The 26549-nt window shown below is 39.3% G+C and overlaps 1 protein-coding gene across 6 annotated transcripts in view; it reads left to right on the top strand.

Moving 5' to 3' along the window:
• The window catches only part of atp11b (ATPase, class VI, type 11B), a 64630-nt gene extending 42602 nt beyond the window's left edge, over window positions 1-22028 (top strand). Inside the window, exons 26-32 of one of the 6 annotated variants that reach the window (XM_031902134.1) lie at window positions 611-634; window positions 2033-2098; window positions 4002-4105; window positions 6666-6831; window positions 9554-9639; window positions 15581-15714; window positions 20455-22028. In XM_031902134.1, coding sequence (XP_031757994.1) covers window positions 611-634; window positions 2033-2098; window positions 4002-4105; window positions 6666-6831; window positions 9554-9639; window positions 15581-15683 — 549 coding nt within the window. In that variant the 3' untranslated portion in view covers window positions 15684-15714; window positions 20455-22028. Of the gene's footprint in view, window positions 1-610; window positions 635-2032; window positions 2099-4001; window positions 4106-6665; window positions 6832-9553; window positions 9640-12740; window positions 13318-15580; window positions 17167-20454 lie in introns of those variants that run through there. The other 5 variants (XM_031902133.1, XM_031902135.1, XM_004914415.4 and 2 more) reach the window with 5 other exon arrangements.
• Window positions 22029-26549: the final 4521 nt, after the last annotated feature.

Here is a 26549-nt window from a genome sequence, read left to right as displayed (position 1 = left end):
GGTCACTATAGGTTATTGCCCAGCTGAAAATTTGGCAAATCTTTAGAAATGACCCCCAGTGCTTCTAGTCTGGCATCTTTGTGACCGTTAACAGCACAGCAAACAGATTAATCAGTTAAAAGGACAGTATACCCCTTTGTTCAACATGAGTGTGGTGAATAGGGCTTGTGCTGAACATGTAACTTTTTGTTTAGCTGCAGAATGGAGACTGACCATAGATTTCTTTTTTTTTTTTTGGTCATTAAAACAATAAGCAGAAGGATTGAACTCAAATGGAACAAGGAGTATAATGCCCATTTAAGAGTACTGTATAGTTTATTTATGAAGTATTCCTAAATTGTACCATATAACAACTGTTGGAGAAGAGCTGCTTCCTTTATTACAGCAAGCTTTTTTTTTTTTTTTTTCCCCCAAGGATATCATTTAGACTTATGCTTTGGGTTTAAGTATGGTCAGTGTACACTGTTTTGCCAGTGTATTTACATAGACCAGATTAAGTTTTTGTGTGCCAACTGGTTACGCTTAAAATTGCTGTTTTTTACTCTTGCTTTTATCTTTTGGCTCTACTTCTCTTCCCTTTTCCTCCCTTCCACGCTGTGCATGCCATCAGATTTTGAAACCTAACAGGCAACTGGTAAGAGTATGATTGAGGAGATAGGAGCAATACATTGCATTTCACACAGCTCCAGTAACAGCCTTCTATTGAAATATTAAATTACAGTTCAGTGAAAGACGTACCATTAGTAGTCTGTCCTTGATTTTAGTGTATTACAAAAAAAAAAAAAAATAAACAGCCAGCCAAGCTATTCTTTTACAGAAGGCTTGTATTGGTGCACAGCAAGTCTATATGAATGTTTTAGCAGATCTCTAAAGAGAAACAACACCTACCAAAATAAGTGCTTTAGGTTTTGCTTTTGACGTGACTTTTTTTTTTTATATCACATCATAATACTGTACATGTAAATGTAAAAACTGAAAAGGCTGCATTAAACCCTGCAGAGTCTAACACTTCTGGGAAAAAAAACACTTTCATTTTCTAGGAAGTTTCTCTTTAAAGATTTACCAAAATAGATGTTAAATACGTTTTGTGAGTTGTTTCCATGTTTCTCTCCATTTCATGTTAAGTAGTTAAGCAGCAGAAATACAAACCACAATTTTTCCAGGATCTTGCCTCAATACACACTACTCACTGTTTGACTGAAATACATTTTACAAACAAAATTTGAAAATGGATTCATGAAGTATGTACAGCTTAACCATTTTTTAAATAATTGCTGTTGAATTTTTTGTACCACTATTCTTTGTGGTTTTGGTATTAGGCGTAGAATTTTGTAGCAGAAGCAATGAAGCTGGAATAATTCTTTTTGCACTACTTTAGTAATTAAGTCCTTTATTGTCCATAAGTGTTTTATTATTTTATAATTATTGCGCAGCTTATCTATTTACCCAGTTTTATTTTTCTTTAAGAATTATGTTTGAGTACTATGTTTACCTGCACCTAAACTCTTTTTTACTTCCTGGTTTAAATAATTGACACATGAAAAGACTTTGCTCAATGTTTTGTGTTTCTTTCATGTTGTCTTATTTCTCAGTGCCTGTCTATTGTCCATCCCATAAAGTTAAAGGTGCTGTTTACCTTTGCATTAACTTTTCATATGATGTTGAAAGTAAAGATCTGAGATCATGTGCAATTGGTCTTCAATTGGTGCTTTTTTTTTTTTGTCTAGCTGTTCTAGTCTTCAGCCTAAAAAACTGGAAGCTGTTGGGCTCCAGTTTACAGAGGAGTTTGGATTACCAGTTTACCAGCAATAGGTGTTGATGTATTCTGTAAAAGATAATCACATCATGTATTTATCCAGCTGTTAATTACAGCAGCCATTTATGGAAACTGTATTCAATGAGTAGTTTGTAAACTGATTTACTAAGAGAACTACTTTTATGAAGTAGGCCCCCTGGTATAATAGTTTCAGAAGGAGAATTGTTCAGAACTTTACCTTCTAAATACAAATTACTTTTTTCCTTTTTTTTCTAGATGTTTGGGAACTGGACATTTGGGACGCTGGTATTCACCGTAATGGTCATTACTGTTACCATGAAGGTGGGATGCTTTTTATTTTTTTAAGTGTTTGGGTTTGTTAGGCTAATGTCACACCAAGATGTATGCTAGGTAAAATTGGCAATCACTGTGTGTCACCTTTTAAATGTCTATGGGCACCTCAAAGCTATGAGTCCATCTTGCAGACAACCTCTGGAGCTAAAAAACTTTAGCTCTTCATTCCAAGTATATCCACATGGTGATACAGTACTACTCTGAGAGGTAGTGCACAGTGTTTCGGTTCTGCCAGCAATTGGAATTAGGGGCACTACTCATTGATTTGTGTAAAAACAAAAACAAGTATCAGATTTCTTCTTTCTGAGTCAGCTTCTTGAGTTTAACAATATAGAAACCATGACCTTGGACTAAACCTCCAAATCCCAATTTTCTCTGCCAAAGAGATAACAATATGCTGCTGTCTATATAAGGTCTGTTTTAAAGGGCACTCCTACATACCACACTAAAGGCGCTGGTTCCAGGAACTGTCTAGTGAGTCATAGAAATGTTGTGCATCTTGGGTATATATTTAGTCCGCTTAAGTTGTATGTCTTTTGGTGTCTGCCCCCTCAGCAACATTTCATACAACGCAAGTCATTAGTCCCCCCCCCCCCCCCTCTAGATTTGGGGGGGGGGGGGGGGGGGCAAGGGTCTTGATTTTAAAGCATTTGGACACATAGTTCTCCATTTCTCACAACAGACAAAATTCTCATACTTCTGAGCCTCTTGGAATGCAAATGCATACATTTATGTTTTCTTGCTGATATGCGCTTTGTGTAGCTTCACATAGACCCACAACATACCTGTCAATGGAGCTACAGGGGTGTGTGAGTAAGAGTGAATCTTCTTTCCTCTCCATCTATAAAAAAAACGAAGGCGGTGGAAGGTGGTCAGTCCACTTAATGTGCCCTTGCCCTTGGCTCCTCTGCCTGCAGAACAAAGCACTGGCTGAGAGCAGCTCTGTGTATCTACAACGGCAAGTACAGCTTCCAGCTGAATGCAAGTGCATGGAGTGGAGCTAAGATCATCCTGAAAATCAGGTGTTTTGAGGCTGCCTTCTGCTCTGTGTACCTGCACTTAGGGGAAAGCTGTACAGAAGAGAGTAGATCCATTCTCTCTGCCTGCCTAATCAACGCAGACTGAGAGCAGTGGAGCTAATGCTCTGTGTGCCCTTGCCCTAAAGGTGGCCACACACGTGGCGATTTGCGATCGTTAAATCCACCACTAACCTTCAGGGCTGAAACGGCAGATAAGGAGGGAGAAACAATAGGATTTCTACCTCCTTCTGCCGATTCAGCCCTGACGGCAGATTTTGCTCAGGCGCCTTCTATGGCGCCCGATCAAAATCTTTTAACCTGGCTGATCAGCGAGTCGACCGATATCAGCAGCCTCCTGCGATATTGGTCGACTTGTCATACACTCACCGAATATCATACGAAACGAGGTTTCGTATGATATTATTGGTGCGTGTATGGCCAGCTTTAGGTTGATGGCCCATGAGGAGACTAGTCACCCATGGTTAAACCTTGCCTGTCGTAGGTGACAAATGTCTGTGAAATGCATACACTGCTTCATTTTCCAAAGACGTGCATGTTTACTCCTGCAGGAGGAAGGAGGTGGAAAGGCATTTCAGGAAGATTAGTCGCCCGTGGCAGTCAAGATTAACCGCAGGCAACTAATCTTTTCTCCCTGTGGGCCATCACCGTAACAGGCTTTTATAGTTTTCTATGAATCGTTGGAATCAGGTATGTCTGATTGTTTGAAAATAAAACGTTTATATTTATTTCTGGAGGTTCATGTAGTTTTAATGCACCTTTTCTACATAAGCCCAACTAAATGAACTTGTGTCAACACAAGGGGAATATTTTCCCTTTAAGAAAAAAATTAACATGAATGTTCTGTTTTCCAGATGGCGCTTGAAACCCATTTCTGGACATGGATAAACCACTTCGTTACTTGGGGTTCCATAGCATTTTATTTTATATTTTCCCTGTTTTATGGTGGAATCATCTGGTAGGTGAAGCTGAGAGCACACACTTTACTGTTTAATTAAAGAGATTAGGTGTAATACGGCTTAAGGTATCTGTATTTTTAGGTAACTGGGTTATTGCAACTGGTGCTATTTAAAGCCAATTCCATTATCTATTTTTTCTGGCTACAGCTTTTTTTTTTCTGCAATGCCTTCATCTTTTTAAAGGTCCCTAATCCCTTGCAGCAATTTTGGACTGCAGGCATGTGCAGTAAAGTAAAAATCAGCATTTCGCAGGCAGAGCTATATCTTGGCGCTATTAGACATTCAGCAAATGGAATCCCCAGCCCAGGTTTAAGGTTTTGTCATTGTAATCACAGGGGGTTCCTAAAATATAGGCACCCTCCAGTGATTTACACTTTTTTTTAAAGGTTAGCTCAGTTTTAAAAATTAATTACAGGTATGGGACCTGTTATCCAGAATGCTCGGGAGCTGGAGTTTTCCGGATAAGGGACCTTTCCGTAATTTGGATACCCATAATTTAAGTCTAAAAATCATTTAATATTGAATAAACCCAACAGGCCTGTTTTGGCTCCAATAAGGATTAATTATATATCAGTTGGGATCAAGTACAAGGTACTGTTTTATTATTACAAAAAGGAAATCATTTTTAAAAATCTGAATTATTTAATAATTTTAATTCATTATAATGGAGTCTATGGGAGATGGCTTTTCTGGAATTCTGAACTTTCTGTTTAATGGGTTTCCAGATAAGGGATCCCATACCTGTACTACAAATGCTGTGTTTTATATACTAAACTTACTGTACCAGCAGAGAGCTTCAGCATCTTTATAACTTACATGATACAGGCCTTCAAAGTTGTCCATAGTATGAACCTAGTCTTGGATATTGTCAGGCCATCTTATGATTGGCAGTGACCCTGCACTTACTTAATGTGCTTTGGTCATCTTTCGAGAAGATGTGCTTATGGGTCATCATAAATCATGTAAAGTCATGTAATGTGAATTGGTGTATTGTGTATATGTACTGTCTGTTGTGATTGGGTTCCTAAACACAGGTAAGTGACAACATAGTATGTTTTGAATCTGCTATGATTTCCCTGGAATAAAATGAAACCCTAAACACACTGTGTACCTTAACAAAAATGCAGGATAAAAATTCTACATGTTTTTTGGTTCTGTACCAGCCCAATGAAACCACCGCCAATTAGCAGGGAAGATCTGTGCCTCTGAATATGCCCCCAATAGATCCCTATCTTCTTTTTTGCTGATCCGCTGCCCATTTGTCAGTTACTCAACTTAGGGTCTGACTCCAAATATACTGTATGTACAGTGGATATAAAAGTCTACACACCCCTGAAAAAATGTCAGGTTCCTGTGCTGTACAAAAATGAGACAAAGATAAATCATTTCAGAACTTTTTCCAACTTTAATGTGAACTATAAAATGTACCACTCAATTGAAAAACAAACTGAAATCTTTTAGGTGGAGGGAAGAACACAAAAAAAACTAAAATAATTTGGTTGCATAAGTGAGCATACCCTCTTCTAACTGTGTTCAGAATTAAGCAATCATATTCAAAATCATGTTAAACACCTGCCATCATTTAAAGTGCCTCGGATTAACCCCAAATAAAGTTCAGCTGCTCTAGTTGGTCTTTCTTGACATTTTTTTAGTCTCATCCCACAGCAAAAGCCATGGTCCACAGAGAGCTTCCAAAGCATCAGAGGGATCTCATTGTTAAAAGTGAGGAGAAGGGTACAAAAGAATTTCCAAGGCATTAGATATACCATGTATTTTAAAACTTCAGACTGGTTAGGGTTTTGTTGTCCATTAGGCTATAGTTCTCTTGTTACTAGGTTGTGTTTGATTGAAGAACCTTCTATAGCATGGGTGGGCCCGCCAAGTCGTGCCCCCTTAAAAGAATTATGGCCCCTGATTGGTTGCGCCCTGTGCGTGACGTCAGCACGCATGGGGCGCAACCATATAAAGGATGCAGCAGGGACAGGGCCGGAACTAGGGGTAGGCAGAAGAGGCAGCTGCCTAGGGCGCAACGATTGGGGGGCGCCAGGCAGCCTCTCCTGCCTACCCCTAGTCCGCTCTCTTTAGTCATTGCCCCCGCCGCTTGTCCTTACGCAGTGGGGGCAATGATCCTAGAATCTCGACGCAAACCCCGCGAATGAGGAAAGGTGCAGGGGCGAGGTGGCCGACCGGGTTGCCTAGGGCGCCCGGTCGGCTTGGCCCGCCCCTGAGCGGGGAGCCGGGGTCAGAAGCAGCGGGAGGATGGAGTGAGCTGCACATAGCTGGGGTGGAGCTGGAGGATGCTGGGGGGGAGCTGAGAGGCCCCGTGATTTGTGGCGCTGGCCCGTCCCGGCTGTGGCCCCTGAAAGTTTGCCCACCCCTGTTCTATTGTATAAAATGTTTCTTTTTTGTGAACTTTCAGATTTCAAATAATAATTTTCTTTTATGGTGATACAAATGCAGTTCTTTCTTGCTATTTGTTCATTGCACCTCATAGTTATTAGGCAATTATGGCTCAGGTGTGCTTTACTAGAGAACTAATTTGTGGTTTGCTTTTTTCAGGCCGTTTTTGCACACACAGGACATGTACTTTGTATTTGTGCAGCTGCTGTCCAGTGGTTCTGCTTGGTTTGCTATAATCATCATCATCATATTCTGCCTCTTCCTTGATGTCATGAAGAAGGTGGCTTACCGACACCTTTATCCAACATGCACAGAAAAGGCTCAGGTACTGAGAAATACGCATAGAAGCAAAATATTTTATGACTTAATTGTGCACTTGATAGTGGGAGAAATGTGTACTTGATTTATACATTTATTGCTTCACCGCCCTCTTAGTGTTAGTACAAAACAATAATACAGAAATAAAGGAAAATATCCGCAGTAGATATTAAACTTACAGATCCCAGCTATTAATGGCTTGCAACTTCAATCTCAATACAAGGAAGGAAATCATGATCATTAATAACATTCAGGGGTTTTTAAAGGACATACCATGTGTACGTAGTCTCCTATTGCCCCCCAAGGTCCTAAAGTTCGGCCTATGCCCATTATTTTAACAACCAAATAATATAAATCTCTGCTGCTCTGCTATCTTCTGTTTACGGCAGGGGTTCTCAACCTTCCTAATGCCATGACCTTTTAATACAATTGCTTATGTTGTGGTGACCCCCAACCATACAACCATAAAATTATTCCTAAGACCATCGGAAATATGTTTTCTGATGGTCTTAGGCGACCCCTGTGCCCACAAAGGTGTCCCGACCCACAAGTTGACAACCGCTGGTTTACGGTGCTAATTGTAGAAACCTGCTACATTGCTCAGACTGTTTTATTGCTCTTTTGCATTTCAGATAAAGATTTATTATTATTAGGGTTCCTTTAAAAGTCTGTTTTGTCTGTTTTTCTGCATTTAGCATATGAACCAATAGTCAAAGGGAGAACCATTAGTAAATGCGGATTTTGCTGGTTGTGCCTTATATAGTCCATGTGGTTCTCTGAACTGCACTACTTTACAGCTTGTTCTGTTGTACAGTAGAATGCATGCAGGAGTGAATGCCAGCATGTCATTTGATGGCACATATTTTCTGAAATATGGATGCTTTTACTGATATTTACGCTGGCATGCAAAATTATTCAGACCTTACGCCAGTTTTGTAATGTTACTGAAGAGTAAATTATTCCTTGGTCTCATTATAGGTACAACACATCCTTTTCCTACTTTACAGCATGGTTAGCTTTGTGACTTGGCAAAAAGTTCACTTGGGGTTTTTTTGCTTTTTATAACAGCTTTTATGCCACCTTTCTGTACAGGCTAGTTTTATCAAGAACTTTTGATATGATTGACCCATATTTACAGCAGAAATGCTGTTGGTAGTATAAACTACACGTTCTGAATTTAAACTTAACCAGCAAATAAGTTATACCCCAATAACTAACCTTTTGATCAGGACAGGACAGGAAATAATGCCAACTGTAAGAGGAAGGCTTGTTGGAGTTATTATACATAATATTAGCAACATATATTTTTGATGAAAAGTATGTTTATGTAATAAAACAGTCCAGTATAAATAAATAAAATGGGCTATAAAAGGAGCTGCAGTGTTTGTTTCCTGTGAAACAGTGGCACCTTAAAAAACAAATATACTTTCAGTTCACAGCATATTTATACTGGGAGGTTTTGTTATATAATTATACTTTACATCAAAAATATATGTTGCTAATAGTATGTATAATAATAATGACATATTGAAACACTGCCATGTAAAAGTATTAAAGTCCATCTCATTACAATATCACAGAGCCAGATTTCAATTTAAAGTTTATTTAATGAAATGAGAACATTGGCCTTGGGTCTTAATTATTTTGTATGGCACTGTTTCTCTCTGGTATGTCACTTATCTATATGTCAGTGTCGCTAAAGTTTAAATATATCACTTCATTTTTTTCACAGTTGTGAAAAAGTAAGTACACCCCCTGGCAATTTTATTTTTTCGATTACTTTTTTCCAGCATACAGATACTTGATCTTCATTTCAGCAATATTCATCACTTTAATCTTTATATACTGATTGAGTGAAGATTAAATTTTGATGTGCTCACATTTGTTACTTTTTCACATAACTACATAACTATTTCAAAAACACAGAAATCTGTGTTAAGATATAGTCTTATCCATTACTTTGCTTTCCTACTTATTTTAATTGCATGCGATATATCTAAACCATTTGGTTACGTGACTCATAATGACAAAATGGTGTTTAATTAGTTGTTTTGTACCCGTTAAGACTTAAACAGCCATAAAGTAAGGAATAATACAGGGTGATTGCACACATCGAGATTTGCTGCCTGCGGTAGCCCAGATTTCAAGGAAACTGGGCAACTTCAGAAGACAAAGTGCTGTATATTTTTTGCCACCGGTATTTCAGGGGTCATTTGTCAGCCGGGGCAGTTCCGATTTAACCATGGGGGACAAATCTCCAAGCAAGCCATCACCCTAAATAAATAAACCAATTTTAACTTTATATTGACTGAAAATGTATTTATCATCTTTGGCATTTTTCAACAAAATTCTTAGATTTTATGGCAAAATAGTCTCTGATGTCAGACAGAATAAAGTTGTTTTTTGCAGCAATGGTATATGGGTGGATGGAATACAACACTTAAGTTCACCCCCATTAACCCCCTGCATTTCCGAGAGTATCCCACAAGTGAGTGTACCCTCAATTGCCATACATGTCAGTGTGAGGACATTTCAAGCATTTTGTCCCCCATTCATGTGTAATTAGAGCAGGGTCAAGGGAATACTTTTGTCACCAAACAAATCAAATGCTGGGTTTGTTGTTTTTTTTCTTTTTCAGAAGTCCCCCCCATGTGTTAAAATTGTCTTTGTGAAATGACTAATTTTTATTGATGTGCTATATGTCCCAACCCTTTTCTGTCCACTTGTAGATGTATGCCAACAGAGTTACTTTAAGTGACGAGTACATCGCCCTGCAGCCTCTGTCACGGGCAAGGAATCAGCTGAGCAAAATTAGGTAGAGTAGGAGGGGGGGGGGTATCCATTGTTATGCATGCGGAGGCAGAACTAACCAGCACTGAGAGAGATGGAGAAGGCATGAGTGCTTATCTGCTAACCTTCCAACTGGCAGCTGTTTGCTCAGCATTTGTTTTCTTCTCTTTGTGTTACCTGGTCAGATTGAGGAGTGCATGCAGTGCATAAAAGACCTAGCATGACTCCAGTAGCATCCCTTTCCACATGCACTTATAGCATTCCATTTCAAAGCATGTGTTTTGAGTGCTTGCTCAGTTTGGAAAATATTCTATAAAATCCTGCATGTTGAATTATTTCAGGCTACATAAGGCAGGACCATGACTTACTTATAATTTTGTTTTTCTCATAATAAAAGCTGCTTCTGTGCTTTCTGCTTTTATTGTGTCTCCCTTTTCCTGAAAAATGACTTGGAAAACTGTGTTTTTATTGGCATTCTATATTGAAACAACTTTTCACAAGTGGCTTAACTATATGTTACTGGGCCCCACAGCAGATATAATTTAGAGCCTCAAAACATTGGTAAGTTGACCTACTCTTCCACGATATAGTGAAATAGCTCATTAATTGGGACTTTGCTGGGCCCTTGATACCCCTGGGCTTCCTGCATTTGCAAGGTCTGCTTCCTCTGTATTTACACCCCTGCTCTACACTACTTAACATGACACTTGAGGTAATTACATAATGGCTGGCATAGATATCTCCAGCAGGTTTCCGACTTATATGATACCCCATGGATTATTTTAGTCAATGCCACTGGGTACATCTGATACACATATTGCTCTTTCTGCTGGTATCCAGCCCCAAAATATTTTTTATTACAATGACATCTGTCTTGCAGTTCATAGAGTGAATTTGCTTTTTAGGTCAACATATATGTTGTATCTTAAAGATATTGCCTGGTGCCCAGTTCCACACCTTTTGTTGTATAAGAACGTGTGGTCAAACCCATTCTGTGGCTTCCATGATCCATGCCAACATTATTTCGTATTCCTACACAAATATCAGTCATTTACCACAAGTCTCAATCAAACCAAAGCTTGGGATAAATAAGCTATTTTGTCACACATTTTTCTAAAGTCATACACTAAATGTATAAATCAGGAGTGGGTGTTACAGAACAATTCCTGGTGGCACAGTGCCCCACCACTGCCCAGGTAAGCTGCTTGATACTGGATTTTGTAGCTCCACATCAGCTTATGATTTTTATAGTTTCCATGCCTTCTGTAAAGGAATCTTGTACTCTAAAGATTTCCAGTCAAATTGTTCTCTTTTAAAGGTTGCCATACACAGGCCGATAAAAGCTGGTGGCTCAGTCCCTCCAGACCAAGTCAAAAGCTTTTTGGCACATAACAAAGGGCCTCCCCAATGGATATATAGCTTAAAATTAGGCAGATATCAATCAGGAAGTTTTGAGAATTCCATCGGATGAGGAGCGTATTAGTGCCTTGATGCGGTCCTTGTCAGACAGGCCCAGGTGACATACCTCCCTCCCTTTGGCAATTGTAGGGGGTTTATACTACAGCAGGGCTATGGTGACAAGGTAGGTTGTTGACAGAAAGCCAATCAAATATTGAAGATGTACATGTCTGAATTTGCAAATAGTCTATAAAACCACTTAGTAGGGACTCAATAAAGTCAAGCCCCCAGGACAATAATTTGGGAACCAGGTAGACCTTTAGCTGTGTAGAGCATCAATAGTCAGATGTAGTCCTTGGCTGTTTTTTTCCAGCCTTCCGGTACATATATCCCTGATCTTCACTTGGATATCAGTCAAAGAAGGCTGAAGTATTTGTGTCATACATGGACAAACATGCTGCCAAGGAGTGGCCAAGTGTCTGCCCATGTATGGAGGCCATTACACAGTTTTAATACAAATATGATAATGCAGGCAGCTTTTTATAGGCCACAGTTGTTAAATGGAATGTTGATAGTGGCTTTGAAGACTAGTTTGTGTTTAAATACAGACAAAGTCATTTGGATAGATGTAAAACCTTTTTCAGTGTTGTTTTGTGTTTACACACCAGGAACACCGAAAAATGAAATAGCTTTAAATTAATTAAAACATAAGTACTGTTGCCCTGCACTGGTAATAGTTGTGTGTTTGCTACAGAAAGACTACTATTGTTTGTATAAATGAGTTGCTGTGTAACCATTAGGGCTCTGGCACACGGGGAGATTAGTCGCCCGCGACAAATCTCCCTGTTCGCGGGCGACTAATCTCCCCGAGTTGCCAACACCTGCCATCCCACTGGTGAAAATGTAAGTCGCCGGTGGGATGGCACACGCGGCGGCGCGATTTCGGCAAACCGCCGAAAAAGTCTCGCGAGGCAACTTTGGCGATTTGCAGAAATCGCGGGGAGACTAGTCGCCCTTGAACAGGGAGTTTTGTTGCGGGCGACTAATCTCCCCATGTGCCAGAGCCCTTAGGGTCAGTCATTCAAGCTGCTACTGCTACTTTTAGACACTTTGGTTTTTGTTGTACCTTTAATATATCTTAAGTGTTAAATGAGCATATAGCATGCTTGTGTTAAGACTTGTTTGTTTTAAATGGATAGGTTGTATCAGCTTCAGTGGAGATTCATTAACCTATATTGACCAGGAATAGTAACACCAAAAAATTAGTGTTTTAAAGTAATACAAATATAACGTACTGATGCCCTGCACTGGTTGTGTGTTTGCTTCAAAAACACTGCAAGATTTCATATTAAAGTAAAAAGCATCTGTGAAGCCACAGGGGCTTCAATTTAAATGAGCTAAATGACACAGGTTACATAACAGATAAGCTCTGCACGACACCATTGTATTTTACAAAGCGTATCAACTATCTGCTATGTAACCTGATACATTTTCTGACTGAATGGCTGACCCCATGGCTATACAGAAACTTATTTATATAATCTGTAACAGTACATTATATTTTAAATACTTTCAAATATTTTTTTTTTTAGTGTTACTGTGCCTTTAAGTCATTGAACTTTACCAGTCTAAATTCAAACCCCCCATATTGTTTTTTTCTTCAATAGAAACAGTGTAATCTCACCAAGATACTCAGGTGGTGGTGACTTGACTTTTTTATCCCTCTAGATGGAAGAAGATAAGGGTTCAGTCAACTCAGCATTTGACTTTGCTGAAAGTGAGCACAGAGGGTCGGACAATAGACAATTGCTAGCTGATGCACCAAACCAACAGTACACTTGACCAGTCTAGGTAGTACTTCAGCTGTAATGTGATGTGTAGTCACTTGTGGGCATGTTTGTAGACTGCATGCGGTGGCATGGATAAATCATCGTTTGCAAGCCACATCTTGTAATTGTGATACACATGGTTCTCAGTTTGTGTTAGTGTATTCATCAGTGGCATTTATTCAAGTAACACCGAGTAGAAGTTTTTTTTCTTTTCAAATTCAGATTTTAGGTTTTTTTTATACTAATAACAGTGCTGATGTTCTATAGGCTTCTTGATTCATCTCTTACCCATCAGTTGGTTCCTCACAACTTTTCCCTTCACAATCAAACTTAGTTGTAGTGCTTTCCATAGTACTAATACTCTCCCTCTCTACCTTGTATTTATTATTACGGTTTAGTTATGAATTAACTTGGCACTTTAACAGAAATGTTTAATCATTTGCTATAGTTCCCAGTAAAGTTTACCGGAGAACTAAACCTTAAAGGAATACTGTCATGGAAAACATGTTGTTTTCAAGCCGCATCTGTTAATAGAGCTTCTCCAGCAGAATCCTCCATTGAAATCTATGCTTTAAAAAAAAAAAAACAGATTTTTTTTTTCCAATATTTAATTTTGAAAATTCACATGGAGCTAGCCATATTCTTAATTTTTGCAGGGTCCCGCAGCCATGTGACTTGTGCTCTGATAAACTTCAGTCACACTTTACTGCTGCGCTGCAAGTTGGAGTGATATCACCCCCCTGCCTTTCCCCCCCAGCAGCCAATCAGCAGAACAATGGGAAGATAGCAGCTCCCAGTAGGTATCAGAATAGCACTCCTTCAGCTTGGGGCTCCTTCAGTTACGTGGGAGTAGGAGAAACAGGTTACCTGAAAGCAGTTATGATGTGTAGCGCAGGCTCCTTCTGAAAGCTTAAACTCAGGCACAATGCACTGAGATGGCTGCCTACACACCAATATTACAACTAAAAAGAATAAAATTTGAAATGGTAGAGTGAATTATTTGCTATGTAAACAGTGTAATTTAGAAATAAAAAGAACACCATAAAAATCTCATGAAAAGAATCTCTTTAACTTTAGTAGGGCAGAAATGCCAAGGCAACCACAGCCCTTTAGCAGGATAGATCTGTGCTTTCAAATTAGTACATGGCAGCCCAGTAGCATCAGCTTCTATAACAACCTCATTTTCTTCTTGACAATTTGCAACAACCCCTAAGTTTAGCTTCTCAGCAGCTGCTTAGAGCACACTGAGCACTTGTGTGTCACTGGCATTTCTACAAAAATCCAAGATGGGGAGCACCTGTGACAACTTTAAAGGCCTGGATCATTAACTATAGAGCTGATTACCTTTAGGCTGGTGCAGTAAGTTATGTATATAAAGTATGGCATTTCTAGCCATTATTATTTTAATGGGTTTAGTTCTCCTTTAAGGTATTGGTTGTCAAAACCTTATATAGTTCAAGCCTCACTTGAATTGTCCAGCATCTGGCCATAGCCACTGTGATGGTTCAGCCTTTGGTAAGAGGCCCTTTTAGATTGTGAAATGAGTACAGATATAGCAGATTTTATCAGTCATAGTTCAGATTTATTCACCTTTCAGGTGTATGTAGAAGAGCCAATTGCCCTCCATAACTAGCCTTCAGGATGTCCTACTATATTTGCTGTAGGAGAAGCCTAGTATTACTGCTTTTAAATATTGCTCCCTGGTCTTGGGCAGGCAAGTTTGTACACAGACTGTAAACTCAGTCACCATCATATTTATTTTAATGTTAATTAAATGCTAAGTAGATAAGGCACTGTTTTGTATTTCTCTATTTTCAGCATCTATCACATAATCAGATGTTTATAGTCATGGAAAACTATTTAGGACAAACCCTTTGTAATGTATAATTTCTTAGTTGCGTGACTACTGGTCATTGCATTATGTCAGCCACCCACTTGATTTACTGTTTTTTTTCCCACTGTGTTGTTGCCCAGCCGGGGTTTTCTCAGGGTTTATGTAGACTCCTTTCTGTGAAACAATCATTTCAATAAACTCCGGCTACAAAAACCCCTTGTTGTATTAGATCATTGTCCCACTGTGTTTCAAAAGCAAATTATATATGATTAAATGTAAATATAAACTACAGAATATTGCAGTGGTACATTCTTGTTAGAATATTTAATATGCAGTTGTCCAGTTGTCACTGTTTCTGTGCCAGCACTTTACTGTACAACAACCTGACCTGACCTGGGGGCCATAAATATCCTTTGGTGGGTCACATCTGGCTTCTGGGCCCCTGGCCAAGCCTACCTGTGCAGTTCATTAAAAAAAATTGTAGATATATATATATATAACATACAAAGAGGACAGGGTTTAGATGTTTAAGTGTTAAGGTTTGTAAATACCCACTGATAGCATGCTTACCATTTGAGGGAAACAGAAATGGTGTCATAACTGACATTTTGCTTCTCATCGCAGCTATAACCCTTCTTTTGCTGTATAAGGGTTTAATAAATACAACTAGTGGTGAGGATGGCACTGAATAGTGTTTTTATGGTTCATCACTAAAGATATTTTCCTCAGTTTTACACATCTTAATAACCAACTTTTTATATATATATATATATTGGAGGGTTTTGATTTTTAACCATTTCTTAACCTCAAATTGATACCATCTGTGATTAACAGTCATATCTTGAAGGTTGAGCAGTGCAAATGCTGTCCACAAATAATTGTAACAAGCCTCATTTGTTTCCCAGCTTGCTGAGACAGGATCAGGTATCAACTGCTTGGACTCAATGTGCTGCTACACAAGTTGCGAGGCAGCGTGCTCGTCTTTTAGAAGACTGCTGGAACGACTGATGGGACGATGCAGCCCGCCCCGGGTCAACAGGTGTGGAACCTCTCTAAATAGCCTTTGCTGCCAACGATTCACCTATAAACTGGAAAATGATGAGCCAGCAGCTATAGATGAATAGGAAACCAAATATCTGGGTTTCCACTTTGAGACATGGGGTGGAATCTTTTCTTTGGGTTCCTTCAGATATAGTGCATATTCCAATGCATTGCCGGTATAGAGTTGAAACAAAGAATTTATAAGCTTTGGGGAACTTTTTAAATGCTATTTTATTTTCAGTGTTCTCTGTACAGTTTCTGTATATAAAGCATTTGTGTCCTATATGTCTGTTTTAACTGTATGCTACCTTTCTTTGCTTGCGTTTGTCTGCATAGTTCTGTATTGGACATTGTAATATCTGTCTGGTTGATTTTGTGGACTTTTAACTGGTCTGCTTGGGCTATGGTTCTTACACAGATATACAAAAGGTTTTACCTGACATTTGGTCAGCTTCATTTCTATCGGTTAACTGCCAAGAAAAGCATGGCTGCCTTAAGGTTCAGTTCTTACCCTTAAGTAATGAGGAAGTAAGAGGTTTCTATTTGTAGGTACAAGTCTACCCAAGAAAGTCTGCATTTTGCCTCTGAGCAGTTTAATTAATTAATTTAGTTACATTACACTTGTGTCTCGTGTCCTTCATTTCATACCTTATGTCAGACAAGTAAACACACTGGCCATTTGCTCCTGTGATTAATCTGACCTATAAGCTATATGGCCATTAAATACCAATTGCAGGCTGCTGACTTTGCAGGTGATTGGCTGCAATTTGTACATATTGAGAAAATATGGAGACATTATTACAGTGCAAAGACTGTTCGGTATTCTTTACCTTTAAGAAATGGGCACACAGCTGCTGGCTGAACTGCCTTGTGTGCCTGTAGGTCTCTATCCATTTTATACTGACCTCAAAATTCCAAAGTGACCCTTTACTGAAAAAAAACCTTTTGTGCATCACCCTCCTCTGTTTAATCAATCTAATTCATTTCACCAGCTCGGGGTTGTCTGAAGAGTTGATATCTGCTAACTATTTTAACTGGAAAATGCGATATTCACGTTACTGCTACAGATGATATTTTTCTTACTTTTACATAGGCTATTTACGTGTTCCATGGAGTCGCTCCGATTTAAATCAGCACTTTTTTTTACCTTTACAATTTAATGAGCTCCATATAGAATATTTCCCGTCTGTCCCAGTCCTTTATACGCTGGCTTTGTCCATCCATTTTATGTTAGTGTTTCATTCCAAGGAGCAATATGCAACTGTTTTATATTTAGAGCAAATGCTACAAACAAAAAAAAATGCATATTTTTGAAAGTAAATGTTTGTGTAGAACAAAGCATAAATGAGTAAATATTTATATAAAGCATATGTTATGTCTTTTTTTAGTATTGATTCTTATCAGATATCTTCATTTTCATAAATAAAGGCATCCTTTCCAAAATCACAAATGTTCTTTTGCTTCCCCAGTATTGGAAGTGGGTTCCTGGTGGTGGTACTGCTATTCCTTTTCCTGCACAGATCAATTTGCCTTGCTCCTCTAACTTCTGGGTGCTTTCCAACCTTTCCTTCCATTACTAAATGCAGTTTAAAGCACACGCTTTCCATCATTGTGTTATTCTAAGCCTCATAGTCCTTACATCTGAGATATGTCACTTTTTTGGCAAGAGACACATTTGCCTGCATTTTTAAAAGCATTTTAATGACGTCATTTTGTAACATTTCAATGGAAAGTTAAAAGGTATGGAGACCTAGTTCAGTCACTGGCTAAAAAAAAGTACATTTCCTTTCTCTTTGTAAAAAGTATATTGTGCTGTTATGCTACAATTATGGGCAGGCTGGGAAGGTAGCACAAAACACTTATAATATTGTGGCCTGTAAGCAGCAGATCCTGCAGTCCGCATTTCCATTATGTAATGTTCTATTTCTGATTCTTTATACAGAAGAATTTGGCTTAGAGTAACATTATTACTGGAAACTGCAACTTTAACTTTTCTAACCAATAAGTGGATTCAGTCAAGGAGGATTATGTGTAAAGTGGTGGTTAACTTTTAGTATGTTATGGAAGGGCCTTTTCTTGGCAACTTTGCGATTGGTCTTTATAGTTTTTGAATGATTTGCCTATATCTTCTGACTTGCCAGCTTTTAAAGGGCTTTTCAACAGCCAAAATCTGATGCTCTCTGAGGCTACAAATTTACTGTTATTGTTACTTTTTATTACTTAATTTCTGTTCAGGCCCTCATCTATTCCAGTTTCTCATTCAAACCACTGCAAGGGTAATTTGATACCTAGCAACCAGATACTTGCTGAAATTGCAAATTTGAGAGATGCTGAACAAAAAGCTAAACAATTCTAAAACCACAGAAAATGAAATGTTAAGACCAATTGCAAATTTGTTATACTAAAAGTTATGCCTTAACAGTAATGTTTCGGTAAAGTAGTCCTCTATGTTTGTGTAGCTTTTTCACTAGTGATGAGCGAAATAATTTGGCAGGCATGGATTTGCGGCGAATTTCTGCATTTTGCAGACGCTGATTTTTTTCAGAAAGTGTGCATCAAAATTTGCCACGGAAAAGTTTGGCATGCGTCAAAAATTCATCGCCCCCATGTCAAAATAAATTATCGAGCAGCATATTTTTTGACATGCCGATTGTTTTTTTTTTTTTTTTTTTGACGTGCAACATTTTCGAGACAATTCGCTCATCACTATTTGTCATTAGTTCTTAATACATACATACATACCTATAGGATTCAGCTAAATCAAATCAAAACTTATTGTAATGTGCAAATGTAGGTTTGATTTGGTATTTTGCTGAAGTATTCTTGGTGAAATTAATATTTCTACACAAATCCATAAGACAGCCCTCAGAACCCCGTGCTTTTAGCTATTGGAGGTAAGTTTCTGAGAACTTGCACTGTAGCTTCTCACACTGGTTCAGATGAAACAGGTATCTACATGGGCTAACTGATATCGGTACATGTATGGTGGCCAATCCATACCAACCAGTATCCATGTGCTATGGATATAGAGGTAGGTAGTTCTGATGAGGAACTAAAAAGTAGCCAGCTAGTGTGCTTGATTGTCCCCTGTATGGCCATTTTAAAGCATATAGCTAGTTCTCATTAGGCATCGGCTGTAGTATTTGGAGTTGAAACGATTGATGGAATAGGAGGGTAAAGGTGGCCATACACGCACCGATAATATCGTACGAAACCTCGTTTCGTACGATATTCGGTGCGTGTATGGTATGTCGGCGAGTCGACCGATATCGCAGGAACCTGCTGATATCGGCCGACTCGCCGATCGGACCAGTTGGAAAATTTTGATCGGGCGCCATAGAAGGCGCCTGATCAAAATCTCCCTTCAGAGCTGAATCGGCAGAAGGAGGTAGAAATCCTATTGTTTCTACCGCCTTACCTGCCGATTCAGCCCTGAATGGTGTGTGGCACATCTGACGATGTTTCGTGCGACCGATGGTCGCACGAAACATCGTCAGATCGCCACGTGTATGGCCACCTTAACAGTAGGTAAACCACTATGACATGAGTGCTTATGCTGCAGGAGGGCTCATATTTACAAGCTGTTCACCACACCACATGGTCCAGCTCTAGTCATTAAAGGAACAGTAACACCAAAAAATGAAGGTGTATAAAAATAATATATTATGTACTATTGCCCTGCACTGGTAAAAGTTGTGTGTTTGCTTCAGAAAGACTACTGTAGTTAATAGAAATAGCTGCTGTGTAGCCATGGGGGCAGCCATTTAAATTGAAAAAAGGAGAAAAGGCACAGGTTACTAAGCAGATAACAGATAAGTAGCATAGATTCCCATTGTATTCTACACAGTTTATATGTTATCTTCTTATGTAACCTGTGCCTTTTCTCCTTTTTTCAATGGCTGCCCCCATTGCTACACAACAGCTATTTCTATTAAGTACAGTAGTCTTTCTGAAGCAAACACACAACTTTTACCAGTGCAGGGCAACAGTACATTATATTTTAATTATTTTAAAACATTTTTATTATTATAGATGCCAGAGTGACCTTAATGTTCAAGACACATTGAGGCTATTAATGTAATTGTTTCTTTTTTTAGGGTAATTCAAACGTACATTTACTAAATCCACTAACTTGCATTTACTGCTACTCCTGTTTAACATGTTATCTCTTGAGGTGCAAGTAGCTTTCAGTAATAGAGGAAGGGTCTTCATAGATGGTAAATTGATAATTAGTAAGAATCTCCTTCTCAACTTGTAGAGGCAGTGTAGCTCTTATAGATGAGTGGGGTATAGCCCCTGAGCTAGACAAATTGAAGAAGGGAATTTCCACACAAATAGAGCACTTGTTTTGGGGTACCAATAGCTGTGCCCTGATTTATGCTCCATATTTTTCTTGAACTCATTACACCTAGTTGGCCCACAATAAATCTCCTGTGCTGCCAGTCATTAATTTTCAAGTGCTTTCCCACTCACTACAGTGCAAACATATGCCAAGCGGCTGCTTCACAAAGTTGACTCTCAAGGAAACTTCAGGCTTCTTTGGAAAGTAGCCGTGCCACATATGTTTCCCCACCAGCAGTTTGCATTGTAGCCAAAGGGATTATGTCATTGCCCTCAGTGTGGGATTCAGGGTGTTTAGGTCCTTAGTGCTGATGCATTTGCCAGGGAAGAGAGAACTAGAAACACTGTCTGTAAAGGGTTTCCAGTTTTGCCCATGTTTTTCTTTTTATCGCTCTAGATCTTGGAGTGAGACGGATCCTTGTTATTCAAACGACAGAAGCATCTTGACTCTCTCCGCCATGGATTCATCTACATGCTAGCAGGGCAGGTCTCTTGGCTTTAATATCCTCCCAGGTTTCCAGTGCATAATCCCCCCCTACTTATTTATACACTGAAATATAGACTTCCCTACAACCAAAAATTGATTAGTTTTCAAATCAACCAGTTTTTCCAAATATGGATGATTCGCTTGATGGGTAGGTTATTTATTTTATGGGACCAATGAAAAGTTGTAATAACTGGCATTTCTGCACGGATATTTATGTTTCTCTTAATACGCCTCAGATTGCACCTCATATTTTGAATGTAATGTATAACAGGAATATTTGCACCAGTTTTTTAAATTATTCTCCTTTGTTTTCTGTATGTTTGAGAAATAGAAGATCAGTGTTTGTACCAACCTTTCCATAGTACCCCTGTTACTATGGTAACTGCCCTCTGATTCTACCCTTTGGCCTGCCACTCTCCTCAACATTGCTCTGTCTGGCACTGTGTAGGGAATAGACATATACACACAGAAAATGATGGGGGGGTGATTTCAGGGCAATATCTGTATGTGCATATTTCTCTCGCCTCATACAATAACTTTGTCTGCCATACAAGGGCTGTCTAGTTACATGTAATTTTAATTTTGTTTTTTGTTTTTTTTATGTTTTAAAGGAGGGGTGGGTAAGTTACCCTTTAAAGGGTTTTTTTGTTTGTTTTTTTAGTTTTTTTTTTTTATTAAAATAATTTGAAAGACAATTTTTAGATAAATTCTCCACTGCTGAGGTAGAACGCCCCACTCCCCGACTTATGTCAGGGCTGCACAGATAATGAGCCTCCCCTATAAGTTATATTTACATGGGACCACTGTAAACTATGGCCAGATGTGCCCAAAAAATTGCTTCATCTGCTACCTTTTTACTCAGGGCCCTTTAAAGCAATTATGGGCATGTGGAGCCTACTGACCTACAGTTCCCAACGCCCCCAGCAGTTTCTGTTGCCCAAGCCTGGTTTTAAGAACCAGAATAAAGGCAGAATAGTCCTGTATTATTGAATATCTAGGAAAGTTATACTGATCAGAAGTGTAGTGCAGGAGAAGCGCCACAGGTAATATCATAGCAATTGTTTTTTGTGCAGAATTTCCCTCCGAATTCATCTGTTATCTTTCTCTCCCCCTCAGGCGCCCAAACTGTATTTTCTTTTCTTGCCCCCCACCAATGTATTTTAATTGTATTGAAGAAAAATGTTTTATCCCTAAGATGTAACTATCTCACAGTCCCTGAACGTCCCCTTTTTATCGGTGGGCTCACGTTCTAATGAAAATGCAGGTTATTAAAGTTCATGTTTAAAATCAGAATTTGTTATAAGTCATGTGCCACAGTGTGTTCACTGTCACTCATTCGTTATCAGGCCCAACCAGCAATAAAGCATTACTGCGTCTTCTAGAAGCTTTTTTTATTTTGTAAGGGTCAAGAAAATGTTTTTTTTCCTCATAACTGATAGAACATACCAATAACTGGAATATTTGAATAAAATGTATTATTTGAACAAAAGATAATATCTACATCTACAGCTTCCTGCGCCATTGCTATGCTTCCTGTGCCTCCTCTGATCCTGTATACTTCCTGCGCCTCCGCTATGCTTCCTGCATCTTTGATATGTTTCCCATGCTTTCTGTATGCTTTCTGTGCCTCTTCTATGCGTCTTGTGCTTTTACTTGGTCCCCATGGACTGCCCAGTAACTCAGCTGCCTGAGGCTTTCCTTCATACCTGGGGCACAGGTTGTTCTTGCACACAGGCGTTACAGTCTGCGTTCTACTACATGGGAAGCATTATCTTTCTTATCTTGTACTTAAAGGCTGTGCTAAACTGCCAAATGCAGGGGAAGACCCAACATGCAGCATTTCACCACTGTTTGTGGTTGACTAAAACGCCTTTGTGTAAGTGCCGTAACATAGTAAATATAGGATTTCTTTTATGCTGCCAGTTTAGCAATAAGGGGATTGTAACTGCCTTATGAAAGGAAGTTCTAAGCAACTTTCCAAATATTATGTTTTGTAAATGTAATCACAGTTGCATAATTTGTCCCTTTTGCACTGCTGGTTCTGACACTTGAAATGAAATAATGCAGCAGAAGTCATCTCTCCTGCAGCCAGGACTCCATTTCCCATAGCCAATTGCATGTAAAGCTCAAATGGCAGCCATTTGGCAAAGCAGAAATAGGTGCTATGTAGAATCTGCTTGGAAATGAGTATATAGCACGGTTTGCCACATTCTATTTAGCAATTAAAATAAGCTTAAAATTGAATGGTTATTTCAAGTCAGATATTCTGTAATATACTAGAAGTTAATATACAGCGCGTATACCCCCTTTGTTCTGCCACCAGACTGCAGGATGTACAAGGCCACATTTATTGGGGCTGGAAGCAGGTAAGTGCCTTTTTTCTGGGCAGTATATCAGTTACTGGGAGTGAAGGGCTCAAGACAAATACAGGCAAAAAGACAAAACTCCAGACAATACAATTTATTGCCTACTTAAGCAAAATACTGTCTTGCATAAAAAAGCATTAACTTAAGGGATGTAAACACTATTTTGCCTATTAACAGGTCTCTGGTAAGGCCTCACCTTGGGTATGTAGTGCAGTTTTGGGCTCCAGTCCTTAAAGGAGAAGGAAAGGCTAATAAAGAGTTAATCTCAAGCTGCAGGCATACCTTCAGTTGTCTCAATAGTGCCCTTAAGTCTCCCCATATTTCACATGTTCAGAAGATCTGAAGCCAAACTGGAAGAAAAAACGCTGAGCTGGGTAGAGAAGATTCCCATAATGCATCGCTCCTGCACTGACTATGTGAGTGGGACACTGCTCATTTTCTGTAACAGAAGTGTGCGCACTCCTTTCCTCTCCCCTACCCTGGCCCCTGTGCATACTGACGGTGAGGATGACAGGCAAGCGTTGCGAGCGCGGGTGTTCGCCTAGCCGGTGTTTATTCCTGGGAGCGGGTGTTTGCCCGGATGGTGTTTTTTTTGGGTGCGAGTGGGAGTTTGGTGACAGAGGAGTAAAACTCCCTTTCCTGTGTTTGGGGGGAAGGGGGGGGGGGCGCGAGGCGAGCAGGGGAAAACAAAGATGGCGGCCGTGACAAACTGCAATTACAGCAAAGTTAGAAGGTAATTTTTGGGAGAAGCTAGCATTATTTTAAAAAATAAAGTTGGGGTTTGGCTACAGGCAAGGGGGCTCTACACTATATTAGGGGCTATAGTAGAAGCTTTCCTTGCTCTTTAAAGTATAAGTAAACCTTTTTTTTTTTCTTCAGTAAAAGTATTCTAAACAGCCTCCAGAATTGCCTACCTTTGAACAAGCATAGTATCCAAGGCTATTGTGACACTAATATCTACAGTTAGTATTAATGTTGGTATATATAGTTTATGCATGTGAGTGGATAGATAACTAGCTAGGTAGGTATAGAGTGTGAGTATAAATTCACTAACAGGGAGTGATGACCAAATGGTAATGTGCAGGAGCTCAAGGTAGCAGGTCTGGAAATACCAAAAGCTCCAACACCTACCCAGAACCCCACATTTGTAACATGACCCATGAATATCAGTATACCCACACATCACTAGTTACTGAGCTTCATTGTCAACCCACAGGATTCTCTTGACTACAGAGCCATGTGGCACCCCCCTAAGCTTGCATGTTAATCAGAACCCTGTACCCCCTGCAATAGACTGGTGCCTCTATGGTATTTAGATTGCAGCTCTGCATCCTGGGCTTTAATAACAATTGTTCCATCTGCTCCCAATTCATTTCAGCCACCACTATCAGCTGCACTTGCCTGTAGATGGCACTAGTACCACACAGTTATATATCCATTACTGTATGTGACATTGCTTACATAAAATCACTGTAATGCTTAGGTAATCAGTCGGGTGATAGTGGGGGAGTAGGGTTTCTCCCATGTACTGAGCTGGCAGCGTGTGCATTTAATGTACAGTACATTGCTATGTGCTTGCCATTCTCATGCTTAAGGTAAGCGCCACATGGGGCTGAATCTCTGCCTGTGGAAAAATGCAAGCTGAGAATCTGCTTTTGGCTACCAGTGGCCATGCACGTTGCAGCATGAAGGCTAAATACCTGTATATGCTTGTATACCTGGAGCACACATTCTGCTAATAACAATTGCCCCAATACATCCTTGCACTTAGGTGCCTTTTGCCTCTACGAATATTCAGCTACAGATGAAAACTGCATTCCAGATGAGCCCAATGAGAGCTGCTTCCATGCCAGCCATTCTCTCATATTTATGAACCTTTCATGGTTTGTTTGTTTACCGATATTGGGCACAAATAAGCTCTAGCTTCTGCATTGCTTTTCAAATAAAGATTAGCTCAGTGGGGAGAATGAATTAAGGGACAGAAGGAATGCTATGTAACACACCAGTATCCCCCTTTATAACCCACTACAGGTCTCATCAAACCCCTTTGTATCAGTTTTTGTACAATGACATGGTCAAGATGTACTGTATAGGATCCGTTATATGGAAAGCTCTGCATTACAGAAAGCCTGTCTCACATAGACTCCATTTTAATCAAATAATTTGGATTTCTTAAATCGATTGCCTTTTTCTCTGTAATAATAAAGCAGTACCTGTACTTGATCCCAACTAAGATATAATTAATCCTTATTGGATGCAAACCATTCCTATTGGGTTTATTAATGTTTTACTGATTTTTTAGTAGACTTAAGGTATGGAGATCCAAATGACAGAAAAAAACCCTTATCCGGAATACCCTTGGTCCTGACCATTTTGGATAACAGGTCCCATACCTGCATAAGAAACTAGCACTGATCATTCTCATTTTTATATATAGAAGGCAAATCTTTAGCAATTCGCAGAGTTTCCATATTAGTGTTTCTTGGTATTAGCTGTAAACTTGTTTCCAATCAGTTAACTTCTCACTGGCTAATAATCACTACATCTTCACTGCTTTCCTATGGGATATTCTGCAAGGGCTTCATTGCCATCAACTACACTTTTTTGCAGAAAAAACTAGTCAGTATAATAATAATAATAAAAAGAATGTAACTACACGGTTGTTGTAATCCAAGATAAAAAGGGCCTCCCAGTATGTTTAAAATCATTTTATAATCATTTGTGGCTATTCTAGGCAAACTCCCAAACATGAGGAAGGCAATGCAATAAAAGGTACAAAGTTTGCTCCTGGTCAAGTTACCAATAGCAGCTAATCCCCATATAGCATTTACTGGTCAAACCTCTGATTGGCTGTTGTAGGCTACTAGACATGGCCAAACTTCACACTATTTGTTAAGAGACCCTACACAGTAATTCCAAACTTTATGCTGTTATTAGGAATTACGTTACATATGTGCAGGCACAGAAAGTGGATTTTGGCTCTGAAATGTGCTCCATGTGTCTACAAATGGGCTATGGCCTGGGCGCAGGCACATCTCAAAACCTGCATTTATCTGCAAGCTATGAATAAGTCCTTGCCTGGACCAGAAAGCATTGTCGGCCCAGGTACACACAGTAGATATTGGTGCAGAAACTCTGAAGTGTTTTGTTTTTTAAGAGCCAATATCCACTGTGTGTGCCTTCACCATAGGTCCCTGTCACACTGTAACTGCATTAATAGAGGCTCTTCTTGGCTACAGAGCACTGGGGTAGACAGACATGGCTAATATTACAAATAAAGAATATTCACACAAGGCAAATGAAGAAGGGCAAAACTGTCATGATGTTAATACCAGCTGATAACTTCAAATACAATGCCCGCTGAAAGGGATTTATAACCCTCATTACATAGGCTGTGTATTGAGCTTCTTTCCTCTTAAATATGCAGTAAATGATTATTGATCTTCTGTGCACAAGATCTGCTTCTCTACTTCTTTGCAACAGCACAATTTAGTGGCCTGTGTATAGGGCAAAGGCTATACGGATACCTTTGTGCCCACTAGGGGTAGTGTTACTGGATCGTTGAGAAAATGCCTTGCTATGGTTAGCCCATCACTTATATGTATAAATAAAACACTGCAGAGATGTTCTCTGCACATA

Source organism: Xenopus tropicalis, chromosome 5, assembly GCF_000004195.4.
Source record: "Xenopus tropicalis strain Nigerian chromosome 5, UCB_Xtro_10.0, whole genome shotgun sequence".
In the NCBI taxonomy this organism is placed as follows: Eukaryota; Metazoa; Chordata; class Amphibia; order Anura; family Pipidae; genus Xenopus; species Xenopus tropicalis.
Note: the sequence above shows the minus strand (reverse complement) of the source record. Positions and strands in the feature narration are given on the sequence as shown.